Source organism: Mustelus asterias, chromosome 6, assembly GCF_964213995.1.
Source record: "Mustelus asterias chromosome 6, sMusAst1.hap1.1, whole genome shotgun sequence".
NCBI lineage: Eukaryota > Metazoa > Chordata > Chondrichthyes > Carcharhiniformes > Triakidae > Mustelus > Mustelus asterias.
Window position 1 is genome coordinate 96445743 of NC_135806.1, and position 19122 is coordinate 96464864.

Sequence of the window (19122 nt, forward strand, 5' to 3'; positions counted from 1 at the left end):
ATCTATTAGGGCTTTGATGTCGATGGGCGGCCGTAAAAGGGTTGTGTAAAAGTCGGGGTAGAAGGAAATAGGGGCCTAGGGGCAACGCTCATAGCGACAACTGACAATAAGTTGTAGTCAAACCCATTGAAACAGCACTGATCAGAATAAAACAATCCTGAAATATCCATAATGTTAAGTGCAACCAACGTGTGCACAGCAATACCTCAATTCTTTCTTTATTAGTTATCCATCTTACTTGCGTATGTAGGCATGTACAGGTATTGTTACTGCATTCTGCTATTGTGGGTGGATATATACATGTGTATTGGAACATACATAGACAATCTATTTACACGTTAATTATTCCATCTAAAAGTGTCTATAGCCATCGCCTTGTGTATCCTGCAGCTTTGCGACTAGAATGTTAAAAACCCCAAGCGGCCAGATAGCAGGATCGCGTTAAATGCAGAGAAAGCTTGAGAGCATAGACAGGAAAATCAAAACACACGCTCTCACATAGGCACTCGCACATACACTCACACAGACACATACACACACACACACACACACACACAGCACAGACACACAAAAAACACATTCACACACACTCTCACACATCTATACTCATCCAGACACACACAAACGCACACACACACTCAAACAAACACACATATTCACTCACACACAGACACTCTCACATGTACACACACCTTCTCTTTCACACACACATATATAAAGAGGCACATCTTATCTATCTCACACACAAAATATGCATTCGGTTCCACCAGCACAACACATATTTGCAACCATTCGGATTCACAGTGTGCCTCTTGCTGCTTTACTCTGGACTGGTTATTACGTTTAATTTCGATGCACAGTTGTTAAAGGAAGCTCTCCCATGATAGTGTGTGCTAGAGCTTTGATCCGGATTATAAAATACTAATGCAAACAACAACTGAAATCGACAACAGCCTTTGCTAGGCAAGGCACAGCAGTCCTTACATTTCCACTGTCTAAGCGGTTAGCTCTGTCAAAGCTTCTGAATATTTCATCTAGCATGTAATTTTAACTTTAATGGTATTATTGAAAACACGATAAGGAATTTATATACACATATGATTAATAAGGCCCCGGCAATTAATGTCCAAATATCAGTGGGATGGAAGTCCCTTAAAATCTATATTGTCGATCACGAAGCAGAGAACGACACCACCAGTGAACAGATAACACAAACACGGCTGCGATAGATCTCTTTTATATCACTTTTGTAATTGTTCCAGCGTAACAATGTTTTTTACAAGAATATTCCATCATACCCACAGAACAACGCCACAGTACAACACGTCTGCAAGGGTACAACGCGTGTACTTCTTTCTAGACGTTGTGTGTTTTTGTTTAAGTCTACAGGTAAACAGGCTCGGCAGTACTGATAGGAAAGTTTAGTTGCATGATCAAAAACTGGGTGGGGGGGGGTGGATGGGTGGTGAGGTGAGCTTGGAGGGTGGGGGGAGGGGAACAACACAAAATAAAACAATTTTGTTTCCACGTGGGAAGTCAGGAACAATTGGTTTGGGGTGAAGGGAGGGGGGGGGGGGTAGATATAGAATGGGGAGGACTCGTTATCGTAACAAAACAAAACTTTAACCAAGGTCAGTCCTGAATGCAAATCAATAACTTCAATCAACCTAATTCCAGAGTTCACGGAGACTTAAAAAAAAATCAATGAAAAAGTGTCTCGGACACTCAGACCAAAACTCTTATTTCTACGAAGGCGATGGGAACTGACACAGAATACAAGTGTTCTTTAGACGGTCCACTGTGTGATAGTTCTAAAAACACGCTTTTTCTATTATCCTTTAGCAGTGTTCTCTTACAATCTGATCTCTTTAAAACGTCAGGTTTGCCAATACTGCAGGCTTGTTGGTACGCTTAAAGCGACAAAAAAGTTTCTTTTTTTAAAATGTTGTGCTAAATTCTTTTTTTATTTGTTTAATTCTGATTTCAATTTTAATTCTTGGAGAACATAGCTTTGACGACATAAATCGCACTCATTATAAGAAGCAAAAGGTTATATCAAAAAATTATTAGTATAGAATCACAGGAAACCTGGTTTGGAACCAGAAAAAAATACAAAACAGATATAGATACATAGACACAGGACAATTTTATAATTATTTGGAAAATGTTATTTTCCCCCTAATTTCTGATTCTGTTTTTTTAAATGCGCATACGATGTTTTTTTTGAATTTTACAAAAAAAAGGAAAATAAAGACTAATACTTTACAAAATGATAAGCAATGCTTGTGGTAAGTGTGATTCTACATATGGTGCAGTTCAGTTCCTTTTCACAGAATAAATCCCACAGTCAACAGTTTGGCCTCTTGGAAGGTCCTTTTTATTTTCACAGATATCATCCTAAAGGAACTTTCAAGTTCTTGAATGGAGAGGGAGGCTCGCCTAAAATGCTTGTGTTTTTTTTGTTTTGTTTGGGGAGGGGTGTCCTTCTCTCATCATTGGATGGACATATAAGGCCAGTTGAAGCTGCTCCCCGACAGTAACATGTCTCTGATGAGGGTTTCAATTGGGGTTTTACCTACCAAACGGACGAAGAAGAGCTGTTCGATGACCGAGGAGGACACGGTGCGAAGAGAAGGCAATCGCAGTAAGAGCTTGCCAAAGCGGCTCGGCTGGTTCGGGTACTGGCTCCTCACATATTCCTCCAGAGCACACTGAGATTTCTCCTGCAGGCTCTCTATGTGGGCAGCATCCGACAGGCCACAGGCGTCTTGACAGCCAGAGAAAAACAGAATTAGTGCCGCTATCAGTCGACCCTTTGTTTTATTTTAATCCTCGTTTATATTTTATATATCAATCCACACACTCTCTTTATTTCTCTCTCTCTCTCTCACACACACACACGCACTCACACACTCCTCAACATGTTGGAGGCGGACAGGCTATCTGATAACGTCTCCGTTTTTGTTGCAAATATTACGGCTGATGCAGTCTGTGATGCCAGAAGAAATAGCCAGCATAAGCTTTGAATTATAAGCAACAAAGAAACTCTTAAATAATAAGTACAGATGTACGCCATTTCCCGCAGAGAATCAAGCCAGAGACACCAGTGTCTGGGAACATTGTGTGATAGATACTGGTACGTGTTATTGTTCCTACTCCCTTGCAGCATGTCCTACACATGCTTCTTGTGCATTCCACCGCAAAACAGTCTTTCCTTTAACTCTATATAATCGTGTAATTTTGTACAGATTTTTTAAAAAAGTGATAAACAAGAAGACGTGCAAATTATACACACACCATTCATAGGAAAGCAGGGCTGTCATAGTAGGCTGTGAAATCCCCCCTTTGTACTGCCAGATTTAGTAATACTACTATGTAAAGCATGATGGTTATATTGTCGGCAACATTTCCTATGTTTTAAAATGCGTTCTAATGAAGGCAACATGAACCTAGTTACTGGAGGTTTGAGGTTTGTTCGATTTTTTTTGCAAAACAGCACTTAGTGGATTTTAAAATTCCAATTTGATCTGTGTATGCACATTTTGTATCACATTTTGTATACATATTTGCTGTACACTGCCCAGCTTTGGGAACATTTTGTGGAACAGACAAGGGGCCAGATTGAGCTTTCTTTCAGGAAAGGCTCTGGAACAATTTGCGAATGCTTTAATTTATATGCTTGGAAGCCATATTTTAGCGTATGAATTAATAAAGTAAAATAGGAAGTTTGGGTCACGACCCAGCACTTGGACAGCATCCAGAATAAGAGGTTGAAAATACCATCCGGAAACCGAAGGTAAAACCACAACAAGCCTCCTGCAAGCTTCAGTAATTTCCAGCGGCCCTCACAAACAGGCCAGCGAGAAAGAAAATGGCAAGAAAAACACCCTCTCGATCATCCAAAGGCTGCTCGCTTTGGAAAACTTGGACAGCTTTGAGAAAGGCTTCCCATGAATTCCCCTCTGGCTAACAATCAAAACAAGTTTGGTCAAAACTGGAAGGGGGGGGGGGGGGGGGGAGGAGGGTGCAATGTGAAGCGTTCGAACAGACGCATATAACATCTACTTTTCTGCTATAATCGCGTTTTGTGTCTCTCTCATTGTGATTGTTCTATTTACCAACAGTTCCCTCGATGAAGGAATAATTTATCAAGATTTGGGGGCTGTTGAAAAGACGATTAATTTGTAATTTTACTGATCAATTTCCAATTGATTTACATCAGATTATGTTATTTAATAAAACTCTCCTGGTTAAAATAAATCATTGTTATAGCACTTGACTAATACACCCTGTACATAAATAAGCATCAGCCGCCCAAACCATCCATATCTGCTTTCCCATGCACTCTTACTGCACCGAGCGAGCAACGTTTTATTGATTTAGATCCAATTTGCCCAACTTTCTGTCCCGTTCGCCCCCTCCCCCCAGCCCCCCCCCCCCCTCCTTCCCAAAACCTACTCACCTGATGTGAATAGCACAATAGCTTTGAGACAGCTGTATTCTGCCGAGTCGACGTGGAGGGCTTTCAGCTTCTCGACTTGCTCCTGGAAGATCCTTATGTGATCCATGAAAGCAACGACCCTGTCTGCAGACATTGGCGAGGCATGGAGCCCGGCAGCAGCCAGCAGAGGAGCCACATGCAGCGGCATCGAACACTGGGCAGCATTGAGAACAAACAACTCACTCCAAGTCAGCCTTAGCAGAGCCACCTGATCTGTGATCTGCAGATCTGGGAAAAAAGGGATATTCCTGGCCCATTCCACGGCGCTGAAAAGCAATCGTGCAGCCAGTTCGCAGATGTTTTCGATACCCATGATGTTGTTGGGTTGCATACATTGACTCCCATACCGAGAGGTTGGGTAAGGCTCGGCCCGCAGTAGTAAGGAGATGTATCCAGACAGATAGCAATGGCCGTTCAAAGGGTCCCCATTCGTCAACGCGTACTGGCCTGGGTTTGGTTGAGTTGGAGGCATTCTTCCTCGCTGAACCGCTGACAGAAAGAGAAAAAAGGAGAGGAAATGTACATCCAAAAAGCGCAATGCAACCCACCCGTAGCTTCAGAAACGCATCATTTTTTAAAAAACCCACTATTTTAGATTTTTTTTTCAAGATCACGATCACTTCAATTCTCCATAAAAGTACAATAAAGGACGTTATAAAAAATAGGCACATTTAAAAAAAGGAAATAGGAAACACAGTTTTACCCCTTAGAGCGCTCCACATTGTGTCCGTTTTAAAAAAAATCCAAAACACACAATATTGTGGGAAGAATTGCTGGATTGCAAAAAAAAACTCCCCCAAACTGCAACACCCACCCACGGTTACAATTGGAAAATTCTCCAAACATCTAATGCATGAATGCAAACGATTAACTTACAATTACAGGGGGGAAAAGACCGATGTATTAACCATTTGAATCCACAAAAAATATGCAGCCATGCTTGTAATTGTTAAACTCTCTCAACTTTGAAGCTGCGGAGTTCGATTTTTTTTAGGTTAAGCGACTTTTTTTTAAAAAAACGCGTTTTAAGAATTGGCAACTAACGTATTTCTTATTTTTGACAGGTTTCAATTAACCGGTTAGAAGGACTTGCACAACAGAAGCATTTGTTCAGATTCGAAGCAAAATCGCGCAATGAGAGATTTGGAGCCCAGATCTTCTCACATTTACAGTGATGCTTAATAAAATATTCACCTTCCCGCCTCATCCCAACTTTGAGGCATTTCTTCAGGCGGCAGTACTGACACTGATTGCGGTGGTGCTGGTCTATAGGACAATTCCGGTTGGCACGACATGTGTACGTTAAGTTTCTCCGAACACTTCTCTTGAAGAAACTTTTGCAGCCCTCGCATGTGAACTGGCCGTAATGCTTGCCGCTGGATTTATCCCCACACACCACACACTCGATATGCTGCTGCTGTTGACAGGGCTGTTGCTTCTCGCCGACAGGCTGGACGCTCTGACTGCTGCCTCCGAGCGGAGTGGAGGGCGGCCCGGGCTGCCCTGGGGTCTGCGGGGTGTGGGGAGCACCCGATGCCGCCTGCTGCTGCTGCTGGCCCGGCTGCGTTTGTGCAGACTGGCTGCCCTGAGCTCCGGCCACGTCCTCCTGAGGATCTCGCCATGTACTAACTACCATTGCCATAATCTCGGGCCCAAAAAGTGCGGGAAAACAAGTTGATCGCACGGATTTTTTTTTGTCCTGTTGGTAGGGAACAGAGTTGGATGGTGGTAACAGAAAATGAAAAAAAAAGGAAAGAGAGAGAGAGGGAAAGAAAGGAATGAAACTGTGATCAAAGCAACGCACACAGACACACACACATAAGGAGCAGTGAATGAATGAGTGAGTGTTGATCAACAGTAACCGAAACAAATGAGGACCAAAAAAAATAGGATAAAAAGGAAGAACCCGATCAGGGTACGCAAGTGTCGGGAGGCCAGATCCAGGGCAACACGCAGTCAGCCATTCAGGAAAGCAATCTAGGAGGGAACGAGGGGTTAAAGATTATAGGAGTTGGGGAAAAAGAGACGACCTCAATTCGAAGGAACACACACACACAAGAGAAAAATAACCACGCGATCCGAAGTAAAGTATGGCGAGTGTTAAATCCCTTCTTCTCCGGAGAGGAACAGAAAATAGAAGATCTGAATTGTCAGAGAGAAAAAAAAACTCACCAGGACAAAAAAAAAGGACGGTCGACGTTAAAGCGCCCTATTTTCACCTCTCATGCGGAGTGGAGACAGAAAGAGAGGAAAGAAAAAACAACTAATAGAATATGCAAGGGGGAGACAAAATGAATGCGTTTAAACGGGAAGACTAGCGGAGCAATTTTTCCGAAAGGGGGATCTGCGCGAATGTCTGTATATAGTGAACTTTGACACTACTATTGAAACTGACACGTTTCTATGGAGATCGCTGCCTTATATGGAGCTCATGTCAAGGAGCCAAGAGAGGGGCTGTTGGCAACTGATAATCAAAGGCGACTGGTCATAGCCCTGAATCGGGGCTGGGGAGGCTAAGGTTAGCCAGCCTCCTGCACACTATTGGTTAGCCGTCTTATTTATTACCTACGACGCTCTGACAAGCAAAATTTACATTAGATCTCCTGCGCTGGTATTTACTTTGAGACCTTATTAGTATGGGTCGCCTGTGGTCACCACAAAAAAGCAACACGAGGACCCTGTGCTTGTAATAAAACAATGCAGCGAGCTGCCTCGAAATTTCAGATCATGCAAAAAAAAGTTAGTTGACAATGAAACTTTCTTTTCGGCATTTTTTGATGGATCATTGTTTAAAAATAAATAAATAACACGGGCAGCTCATCCCTTTTGTGTCAAAGAGAAAAAAACCACAATGTTTTTGCTGTTGCAATATTAATTCGGTGAGCGACTGTTTTTTTTATATTTCATTTTTATTCTGTTTCGAATTATCCTTTGATGCCTCGCTACAATGCCGGTGAGATTTCAATTGTGATTTGCAGAGGACGGAAAGTTGCCATTGTGTTGTAGACTGGGGAGCTGTGCTTGTAACTGTAGGATAAGTCCAGCAGAAAGTGCGGAGGCTGTTAACGTGCCTTGTATTTGACGCAAATTAAATCTCAGAACAGCTGTATCCGGCTGCCATCTAGCGTACAGTAGACAATTATCAAATATAATACACACCCAGCTGGATAACCCACCAGATGGGCTTTTATTGAGGGATTTGTTTAATGCGAATAATTTATTGAATTTTAAAGTAAGTATTCTAAACTATTAATCCCAATGTTATTAACCCTAAAATTTCAGAATTAATCATTATATTAGTGGAACAAATGAAAACCGTGAATCCACCGCCCAGATCATTATTCGTTTCACTAAATTCTGGGTTACTGCTCCACACATATTGCAGTAATGTTTGAAACTTGAAGATGTAATGTTTATCGCCTATTTTCTACAAATCAGCCATGACAAAAAAGCTTAACTCTAATAAAAGCAAATAGATTCTGAGTGACAAACAGTCCTAAGTAAGACAGTGTACTTACTGTCGGTATGATTAATAAATGCATTGCACCCATTCCTTAGTTCTAATATTTAGTTTGTTCAAAAGCAAAGCGTAAACTCAGCGTGGCCAACCTTCATAATTGGGTAGACAACTTAAAAGAAGAAACACCAGCGGCCTTTTGCACCATTCAACGTACACATACGCACACGAATTTGATCAACTAGTTTAAGTTTAATGGAATGAATTCGACTCTAGCATGTTGCCTTGACTAAGCACAGTTTACAATCGGTTGCCATCCTCAGCCGCCCCTATTGTATATGCATTGATGAAGCGCCGTTATTATGCAACAGTGGATCTCGCCTCTCTCTCTCTCTCCCCTCCCCCTCCCCTACTCTCTCTCTCTCGCTTCTTAAATAAAGTCTCGGTCATGTCTTATGATCAGTGAAAAGGTGAAACGAATAAGATTAAAGGGAACAAAGAGAAAATTCTGTAAGTGTATCATCAGGGTTTTCCTCCTTAGAATGGGGGCAGAGTGGACAGTGGAAGGGAGGCTGCCGCTTCTCCTCTAGCAACTTGCTGGAAGTGTGAAGAGCTGAAAGCAAGCACCTGTAACAGACGGGAGCGAGAATCGTCAAAGCACGCCAAGCAGGCAAGTAACAACTTTACTTTCATTATCTGTATCATGCTTCAATTTTAGAAACAAAAACGCTCAAAATAGTTCGCCGCTCCCTGAAACACTCAATTCTTTAAACACGGGGCTGATATGCTGTGCTTCCAAAGACCTTTAACGTTCTGCCGTGTCGTCTAATGCTAAGGAAATAATAATTATTGTATATCATAGAATACGTGTTGCAATGATAAGGCTGTTCGCGACCGAATATTTTCCCTACGGTCGCAGCAATGTTGTCCCAGAGCCATTCTTATGAGTAAAACAAGGAGTAACGGTGGATTTATTAATCTGTGCGTATCTTCTGATTACTATTGTCGCCAATCTTAAAGTAACTAGATTATAGACATTCGGTATATGTAGTATAGCGCACAATGGGCAGGAATCTTCCTCCCACCCCCATGTTCCAATTGATATGTTCTTGTTAAAAAAAAATCAAGAGCGGCGTCAAGCCAAGGTATGCCCAACTTGTAAGCTTCAGAAAGTAAGCTTCTCACCTGCTCTATTTGTTGTTTGATCACCTAATGAAAAGATCGATTGGCCAATGTTTGGCTAAGTGATAGTGTCAACAGATAAAGAAACAGCAAAATGATCGACTGATCCCGGAATACAGACACACAATATACACTGCTGCCCGAGCCCTCAGTCACTCTTCGCCCCCTCTCTCTCCCTCTCCCTGGTCTTACAGACCCCCTTCTCCATTTCAATAAATACGGTAGTGTTTTGACAGAAGGTACTGCGAAAGTATTTAGAACAAAGCAACAATCCTGTAATGTGAGTGTAAGAGAAATTGCGGGATTCATTATGTGCAGTTCAGTGACGGAGAGAAAAGGGAAAATTGTCTTCAGCGGGAGGTCGGATCGTTTCAGGCCGGGCCTGAGGTAGAGAGAACCGGTGGCAAAATGATATGGAATCGGTCACTCCCAACCTTTCTGTTTTATCCTCAAGATATTTTGGAATGAATGACCGTACCGACATTGTTCAGCTACACCTATGCCATGTAGTTCAGCTGACTTTTTTATTCCTGTACTTTTTAGACTCTGAGTTTAAGAGCTGCATTTCTAGGTACACCCCCAAACCAAACTACTTCATCCGTATTCAGTTCCCATCCTGAAGAATAAACAGTTCTCTGATTGCAGTTTTAAGTTCTTGCAATTTTTTTTCTGTCACAGATATTTTGTCCTGTAAATTAATTTCCACCTAGCTGAAAAAGTGGTATTGCTTTAGCAGGTTGCAGATGTTACTTGAATAGCCTTGAATTTACATCAACATGCTGCAGGCTTCTTTAGATATTTCAAAACACAATCTTGCAAATTTGAAACAAAGATGCATACTGGTAATAGTGGTTATAATATAGCCAGAGTGAAGATTTTCCAGTGAGAATTAATGCATTTTGTCCCCCGATTTCTCCAGCCAACCCACCCACTAAGAGCATCTGGTTTGTAGACTTTTGTAAATCTTTGGAAAAAAAAATGGCTGGTCTTTCAGTCAGATCTCCTCCCTCCTGTTAGGGCCGCTGACCTGCCCCATTACCCAAGGTTTTTTTTCGCAGAGTTCCCGAGGGCAAAGAGAGAGAGAGAGAGAGAATTTTAACTTTTCCAGCTGTATCGAGTCAGCCACGGTGCAAAACTTTTTTTTTTACACAAGACATTTTCTTGCACTTTCTCCACTCAAATGCAAACATGAGCCGTGAATTCTTTTTGAAAGCTAAGGAATCGTGTGTCTGATCCTTAATTTGCGCACGAAATCTTAATGGCAACCAAAATGCACAACCAAGAGAAACTATGAAATGAACACAAAGCAACGCACTCATTCTCTTCCCAGTTCACTGCAGTATTTTATCTATGCCCTGCTTTCTGCTCGACATATAAAGTTACCCAACTGAACATTGCCCTCGTCTTACTGAGATCTCCCTCTGCCTCCCGGTCGCGCAGGGATAAATGAATGAAACAGAAACACTTCATTGATTCATCGCTTAAAACGTTATTTTATTTTTAGGTTCCAACAGCTAAACCTCACTTGATTTAATCTGCAATAAATAAGGTGATTAAGTGACTAAGATGATCCCATCCAGAGGTTAGTTCCATTGGCATTACTGAGAAAGGTTGAATCCTGCAGTATTTGGTGTTAGATTTCTGTGCCTCGGCCTAATTTGTCTAAAGAAAGTTATCTTTTATCCCAGAGCCACCAGTAAGGGGGTATGCTAGTGACAGATGCGGATCACTTTAGCTGTTTATATAAGCAATACCGGCTTTCTGGATATTTTTACTCAACTGTAAACAGGCACGGAGAACTTTAGGTCACATCCTACGTGTGATAATAACAGACAGATGTTTAAAACACGTAAAAATATACACGAAGCATTTTTAAAGCTAACTCTCGTTCTTTAAGTCTCTTGAAGCGTCAAAAAGAAGAGGAGGGGGTTCTTTGTCCGAATTCATCCCTGGCTATTCTGGGGGTGAATTTGGTGTGAAAGGGACGAGAAGGTCACTTGACATCGCCTTTTATCTACTGGCGTTCTCTCTGTGGATCATCGGATCTGAATAGACACATCTAATCGCACTTAATGGAAACTTGGCGAGAAAGCGAAAACCCGCCTTTACCTGCATTTACCGTTAGAATCAGCGCAGCTAATTGCCTCACCCCTCTGCTTTAATGTAATCTCAAAACAAATCGAAAGCCTTAGGAATTTTTGGAGGCCTTATAATTGGCTTGTAATAAACCCACATTTTAACTCAATCCCCTCTCATTGACATGTCTGGGGTCCTCCACTTGAGCAAGTTTTTAATGAATGTGTTAGATTTATATAATAGTAACACTGCAGATGACAAAACAGTTCAGTGTGAAAACTTTTTTTTCAAATAGTTTGCTGCTATCAGCTCCTCAATACCTGCGGTCTGGTTTCATCAAAAACAATTTAACGCAATTATTTTTTTTCTAATCAGGACGGATAAAGCATTCCATTCACGATTTTGGTGCTAGTTTGGGCTTAAAGGGAGTTTGTTTGAATATTTAGTTTTCCTTTCACTGTAGGTAATATGGTAACATATTGCAAACCAGGTAGCAGAAATCTTTAATTACAACAGAGGTAAAGTTACTGTATTATATGCACTTATCTGGAATCTTAACAACGTATACAACATATATTTACCGCGGTCATTAGGTGTGTAACCCCAACAACAGATTTAAAGATCACATTTAAAGGTAAAACAAATCCAAACCTTCCAGTCTGCTCCCACTTAAACCCCCTATCGCGGCGCATAAAAGACCAAAACAATTCAATATACTTAATTAGGAAGGATGCGCCTTTTCAAATTGGGGAACACGGTGGATGCAAATGAAATAGGAAATTAATGTTCGTTGTATAAAATGTATACCCTAGTGGACTAGCAACAAGAAAAACAGCTAAAAGACGAACAGTACTAAGAGGCATTCCGGACCATATGAATGAAATACATATCTGACCATGTTCTGCATTAGCAAAATAGCCTCAGCGTGCGAGCCAAACGTGCAGATCAGATGAAATTACACATTAGATCATAAAAGGACAGTTCAACATCAAAACTTTTGCAACATGTCAATGGGAATCATTTGCTTCGGATTGTTTATCATCGCCTCTGAAGATACCTTCAAAACAGTGGTAGTTTGGGAGTTGATTTTTTTAGCAGGACAATGATGCTTAGATTACTTTTACAATTAGACGGTGGTTGGATCTTCTTGGAAGGACTGTCAGCCCCAGCAATGGGTAATTGCTTTATTGCTCACAAAACCGCCATCTATTTAGAACATACATGCTAATTACGGCGAATGGGCGTATAAGCAGATATCATAAATCTATTAGCATCAAACAAACCGACGGTTTAACTAAGGACTCCAAAGGATTCCGTATATTATTTGCGATCAGAGTCCTATGATCAGTCTCATCTCACAGCATTAAGTAAACGCATGCCCTGTTGAAGCGTGCTCGCTCCGGGCATGGACGTTCGAAAAGCACACACAAACTTTGCCCCCGAATCCTTTTCTACGCAGTTCCCCTTGAACTCGTGTAGAGACCCCAAGCTGTTCTGAGTAAAGTGAATTTTAATGACAGGTAATTTCAATTGTTTAATGAGTAAAAGTTTGCAAACTTTCTCCAACACGGCAATGATAATCCTAGCTTTTCATTCCATGCTTTGCTCAGGCGGGCATTACCCATGTAAAGAGTAATCAAACTTCTTTGGTAGTAATAACTATGATTTCAATACAGTTTTGGACTTAGTTGTGTGAGTTTGGTATCAGCACGGGTTTGTTTCCTTTACTCGTCGCTCTTCTACGGGGTCGGGTTGTGATTTCTGCACGACTTAATTCTATTCCCTTTCATTTCATTGCCTTCATATGTCTTTATTTTCACATTCCTCTACCAAAGTTTAATTATGCACAATGGACTCAGAAACTTAAAGGGAATACAGTTTTGATGAAAGAATATTTGTTGGGGCTAGCAGTCTAGTCATTCTGATGTTTGACATAATCATAGTATTAACTGATCAGTTGTGATTAAATAGTGATTTGATCATGGCTGCTTTTTAAGAAAAAAGTACGTGGACTAAAACCATAATCGCTGGAATGCCACGAACCGTCAAGTAGAATTGAATCTGATGGGACTGTGCCAGCCTAGACAAGATGTAGGGACCAGAAGGAAAGAAAACAATTAACGCCGAATGACAGTTCATTGGGACGTAGAGTCTTTCACCGAACCCAATAACAACTGTTTAAATCTAACTCCTGGAGTCGCGGTGGACCTATTCATTGAAGTGACCACCAGCTCCGGTACAACGGACTGTGTGCATCCCATTGAGAAGCAAATAGCCCCCGTGAATGAAAAAAAAGAAAATGATGCACTTCCAAAGTGCACAATAAAGTCAGAAATGTATATTTAATAATAACTCTCCCGAAGCATCAAGAATCATAATGCACAGCAAATATTTGTCTATTGTGGTATGAGGATAGCAGCTATTTATTGGGATGTTATTATTCGTTTTCTTTCCCAAAGGCAAACTGCTTAAATTATGGAAGATATCTTTCTTACAGACTTAAGAGTCGAGGCCAATCAGCCGACCCCAATAATCCTCTGGTTGGACAACTGACATTTAAAAGGCCAATTCTAAAGACAACCTATATATATATATTCAATGGTGAATCCATAAGAAGGACCAATTCCCTTACATTTTAAGAATCAGGATGGAAAGTGTTAATAATTTAATTGAATTTTCAATCGAGCAAGGGTGACTAGAACCATATTATCATGGTCTGTAACTCAAATATGCATTTAACATTATTTGTATGGACTTCTGGCTAATATCATTATTAAAGTTCCCACAGCTCAATTCATATATAGATTAAAGTCTGATCAAAAAGAAGCGTGATTGAAAGTAATCTTTAATCTATAATTCCAGCTCCACTACATTTTGTTCCAATAGATACGTGACTACTGATTTAGATCACGTGATTTCTAATCTGCTGAAGAGTGTGTAGCATTTGAATCAATATCAGTGATTTTTTTCTCCTTTTCTCTGAGAAACCATCTCATCGCACATAACATATCCTACCGTGATTTATACAAATTTCTGACCAAATAATAATTTGTATAATGAACGCAGGACGATAAGACGATCACGATGCCCAATATTGTACTCACAAATAATATTGCTCGTCAAATGAATCGACAGCTTTTTTAAATGATTTAAATTAAATGCTATGTTTTCTCTATGTAAAATGTCAAACACATGCACCCTTCTGTGAGTCTACGTGAGGATGGGGGAGGGGAAACGTCTGGCATGTGAGAAGCCAGAAGTGGGATATGCATTAACAGTTATATGAATGTCATTGGAGCCTAGCTCATGTTTCCTTGTCTATGGCTTAGAGGGAAAAGTGAGAACTTTCGTAGAAACGATTCAATGAAAGATTTCACCTGTTACAATTTGAACACGGTGCCATGGGGGCGGGAAGGGGGGGATAGCTGGTTGCAGCAAAGTCAAACTCCAATTGGTTACATATTTATCTTTTCCAACACAAATTCTGTTCATATTAAATATATAAATGATGTTTTCATTGATTTGTTTGAGCATAATAAATTCAGAAAGAAGGCACTTAGGGAAGTATGCAGAAGGTCGAAAGACCTCTTTGCTATATGTGGAAGATGGATATTGGAGTGAGGGATGGACGGTGATCGCGTTCTGCTGTGAGCTCCCTCTGGAAGCAGGGAGTGAAATTGTTCTATTACAGGGTTTTACAACCCTCACATCTCACATCTCAGGTGTTTGCACAGCTTCTCCTTAGAGCTTCTCCCACAAAACTGACAAGAGCAGAGAGAAAATGTGCCTTAATCGTTTCATTCGAACTGAGGGAAATTGGACCACGTCTTATTAAAATAAGTGGGAGGGGCGGGGGAATTTGAAAGCACTCGTTACCAAAAGCCATAAATTAGCAATGAAACGCAAGGTGTAGGGCATCAACAGCAAGTGACATTGGTATTTCAGCTCCCGTTGCTTTATGATACATTTTCAGATAGCTTATCAATCAGATTAGATGATGACGTGAGCTGAAGTGGTTTATTGCTTCATCAAAGCCTAAATCGTATTTAAAAGTCCTTTCCATTAAAAAAAGTTTTTGTTTCCTACAGAAAGACATGATATTTTGAAATGACTGCGGTAATTTAAGAAAATTGAGATTAAAAGTTTATTTTGTTAAACTGCCACGATGATTTAAAATGTCAACACTTTTGTTGCAATATTTTCGCGCTCTTCTTTCTAAGAGTATGTAATTGACAAGAGATTTCCCGCCATTCTCAATACAGCATGTTATTTTACAGTTCGACTTATTACAAGTTTATTCAATAGAGAATAATTTAAAAAAATAACAGCAACCCCACCAGACAGTATTATTAATAGAAAGAAGCTACACTCTAGATCTATAATACAAGACGTGGCAACATTTATTCTCGCCCGAAGGGGCGCGAATTAAGATCCGGAATTACAAACCATCTTGAACACATCTTCAATATTCTAGAGCAGTTTATCGCTGAAACATAATTGAAGTCGCTTGCTACACCTTCAATTATGGCAATCACAAAGTGTTGTCATCTCGGTGCATTCAGCGTTCAGGGACATTCGGCATCTTCTGGAGTTAACGCTTTCGTATTTAATGATGTGTATTAAATAATAGGCCAACTCCATAGAACACACAATACTCGGGAGCACTGACTTAATGTAAATATACCCACGTTTGCACTGCACGACTAACATTTTCTATTCTATCTATAAGCTATATATGTACACGCACCATAATAAATGCTACTGACTATTTAGTTGGGCCCAATTATTAATAATAACTTCTTACTTGTCTTATGTCTTTATTTCTAACTTGCCAAAGCAACTTTTATGCAATATAATCTTCACGAAACAGCTTATTGGGTTAGAAATATCGTTGCATTAATTTTGATGAGGCACTTCTATATTAATTTAGTGAGGATTTTAATTCAGTACTTTACAGCGCCCATATCACCAATAGTTATATTGCTACCAGCTTTGAGCCCAACTGACCAGGAGCAACTGAAAGTAAAACGCCCAGAACTGTTCACTTCATCCACATTATAGCAACAGGACTAGGATCTCACTGAAAACAGAGTTATCTGTCTACGTATCTGATTGATATGCAATCTATGGCAAGATGCTAAAAAGTAGGTTGTAGGGAGATAAAGCACGGATACTCAATCGGCACCTGTAACAGAATCTGATTCTGCATGGTTTCATGCCACGTTTTCCTGAGTTAGGTTTGCATTCAGGAAGATATCTTGTGTAGTCTGTGAAGTGTGGCTGAAATATCTACATTAATAGAAAAAGACATAAGGCTTATGAGAGTCGGAGCTCAACACCGGCAGGCGGGCGCAGGCTCCACATACTAACATAAAATGATCAATATTTTAAAGGGTAGTAGTGGATGATGGTTGGGTCACATCGGATGTAGTCGGAAACTTCTACCCGCCGTTATTACCTTTACGCGTACTTTTAGCTCAGTTGTATTTTGGGAAGGCAAATGGTTGCTCAAGTCGACTTTTTTCGGACGTTCTATTCTTAATTATTTACTTTGTGGGACAGCGAGCCCCATATTCATTAAGCCACGTTAGGGTCAAGTTCTTATTTATTTGTCCATCCAATTAAGTATAATTCCCAGTAATTTTGCACCTCGCAATAAATGTCCATTTAGCCTTGGGTGCATACCTTGGGATCAGTATTTAACCCATTGAAATTATTAACATCGGACAATCAACTCAAAATGTAGCGCAACCAAATGAAATGATTCCCTAGATTTTTTTGCTATATTTTGTGAGTGAGTGTCTATGGTATCCCCCAGGGCTCTTTCTCCCTGCCTGCTCCCTGATTTCGTGTATAAAAGCAGCTCTGAATGATGGATTACTGTGTCATTGCAGCCTGCGAAGGATTAATTTGTTTCATTGATTTCTCTTTAGGCAGAATGCCAGGATTCGCTGCTTCCCACCTTTACAGGATACTTCCAGCAGTAATAGACGGTAATAGCCTAAGACAAATCAGCCCATTCTTGTAAAAATAGAACCACAAAGCGCAAATCTCCCAGTTGACTGCAAGGATGCACCTTTTCTACCGCATTCCAAGGACATTAATAAATAAGCTTTTTTTGTACAGGTATTACTAAGATTCTTTGATTTCTGTATAAACAATGAGGAGAGCAACCTTTCTAGAACTGCTTAGTTATTGTCTAATAAAAAAACTTTGGACAGTTATACCATTCGAAGGGAGCTACTAGCCTTGAATACTTCTGTGCAAAACTGCCCATATGGATAACACATTGACTAGGATTATTTCAATATGGGAATAACATTTGAATATTAAAATACATATTGTACAGGACAGCACTTTTTATATAGCTTCATTACCACAGGAAAATAAGCTATCATTCAGTGTTACTGCATCTGTTAATACAAATAAAGCAATCTCTCTCTATGGCATTTAGTTCCGCTTGCAGGTAAAGACAAAATAGCTCACTGCTGTACCAATTCTCTTCTAAAAGTTATTTTCTCCATAATTGATGAAAATATTCACTTTTGAAAACTGTAAATTAGAAATATGTACTGAATATTTATTTAACTAGAATAGAGCCATAGAAGGATATACATATACAATGTATATGCACATAAATTGTTTAAGTATCCATCCAAAGATTACATAATAATATTTAATACAATGATTTGTTCCAAAATTAATTTAAGCATGTCTGAGTGGTGAATTGAAAGTTTCAGTATGCAAGCTTCTTTAAGATATATTTTATAAGTTATAATGCAATATATTTAAAGAACTTTTTCTAAAAAAAACAAATTAATCAGTAGATATTATTTGCCAGTTTCTCTGTTTTTGTAACATTTATGCACAGGAAAACAAGTAATCTGATTATTCTATTCAATCAGGAATCAAAAAATGCATCAGATTCTGACAGAAACATTTATGTATATTGAAGCAATTTTATTTATAATTTTGTTTTCTCTGGAGATTTTGCTAATGCAATAATAAAGTTGGGGTAAATTCATTTTGGCAACAAAACACTATTCATTCCAGTAAAGTTATATCCATTCGCAACTGAATTTCCCAAAATTACTCATTGGGTTAATTTATTTCAACATTTCAACTCCCAATTGCTTTTAGTATATCATTTTTGGACTGGAAAATATTTGATTTCTTTTTGTTGAGTCATTATTTAAAAGAAATAATGAAAATATTTTGGTTTCATGTCAAATCACACAGATAATAGCAACAGTCCATCCATTTTGAATAAATTAACCATTAGGAGCACTCCAAAACTGCTAACACTAAACCTGAATAAACAGTCACGATTTTTTCAGTTACTTTGATCTAAATGAAAAATATTCAGAACTTCCTCAGTATAGATAAATGAAAACAGATGCTATGAAGCCACTAATAGCTTGCAAACAAATTGGACAAATTTCCCAGTGGTTGTAGAACTACAGTACTCCTCACTCACTGCTCAGTCTGCATCACATTCATTATTAGCTTTTCCAAAGCAGTCCATAGTTTTTAAGTTTCCTGTGTCACTGACCTACCAACAACAGTGCAACTTAAAGTGTTTTTATTGTGTTGCTATTGTTAAAATTAAGAATAACTGTAGGATTTTCATTGGTGTTTAGTCATATATATATATAATATTTACATGCATTATGTAATATTGAGCTTTCTCTGTAAGAAATACTTATAAAATAACTTTACTGTCGTTTTAAGATTGGAATGCCTTTCAATTCCTTTGGAATAGCTTCCATCTATAAATCTTTCTTTCACACATCAAGTGGAAAAGGAAAACTAAATATGCAAGGCCAAGATCGGTCCATTATTCTATGCTGGGAAATATATTATTTTATCAATACATTGATCATTACTGTAGGTTTAAAACCATACA

General features: G+C 39.5%; 1 protein-coding gene across 1 annotated transcript; it reads right to left on the reverse strand.

Moving 5' to 3' along the window:
• Positions 1 to 1148: 1148 nt before the first annotated feature.
• On the reverse strand, positions 1149 to 6966 carry nr2f1a (nuclear receptor subfamily 2, group F, member 1a). The gene is made up of 4 exons (XM_078214790.1): positions 6674 to 6966; positions 5696 to 6200; positions 4463 to 4990; positions 1149 to 2767 (listed from the first exon to the last, which is right to left on the reverse strand). Exons 2-4 carry the CDS (start codon positions 6141 to 6143, stop codon positions 2493 to 2495), a joined length of 1251 nt encoding a protein of 416 aa, XP_078070916.1. The 5' UTR covers positions 6144 to 6200; positions 6674 to 6966; the 3' UTR covers positions 1149 to 2492.
• Between the last annotated feature and the right edge of the window lie 12156 nt (positions 6967 to 19122).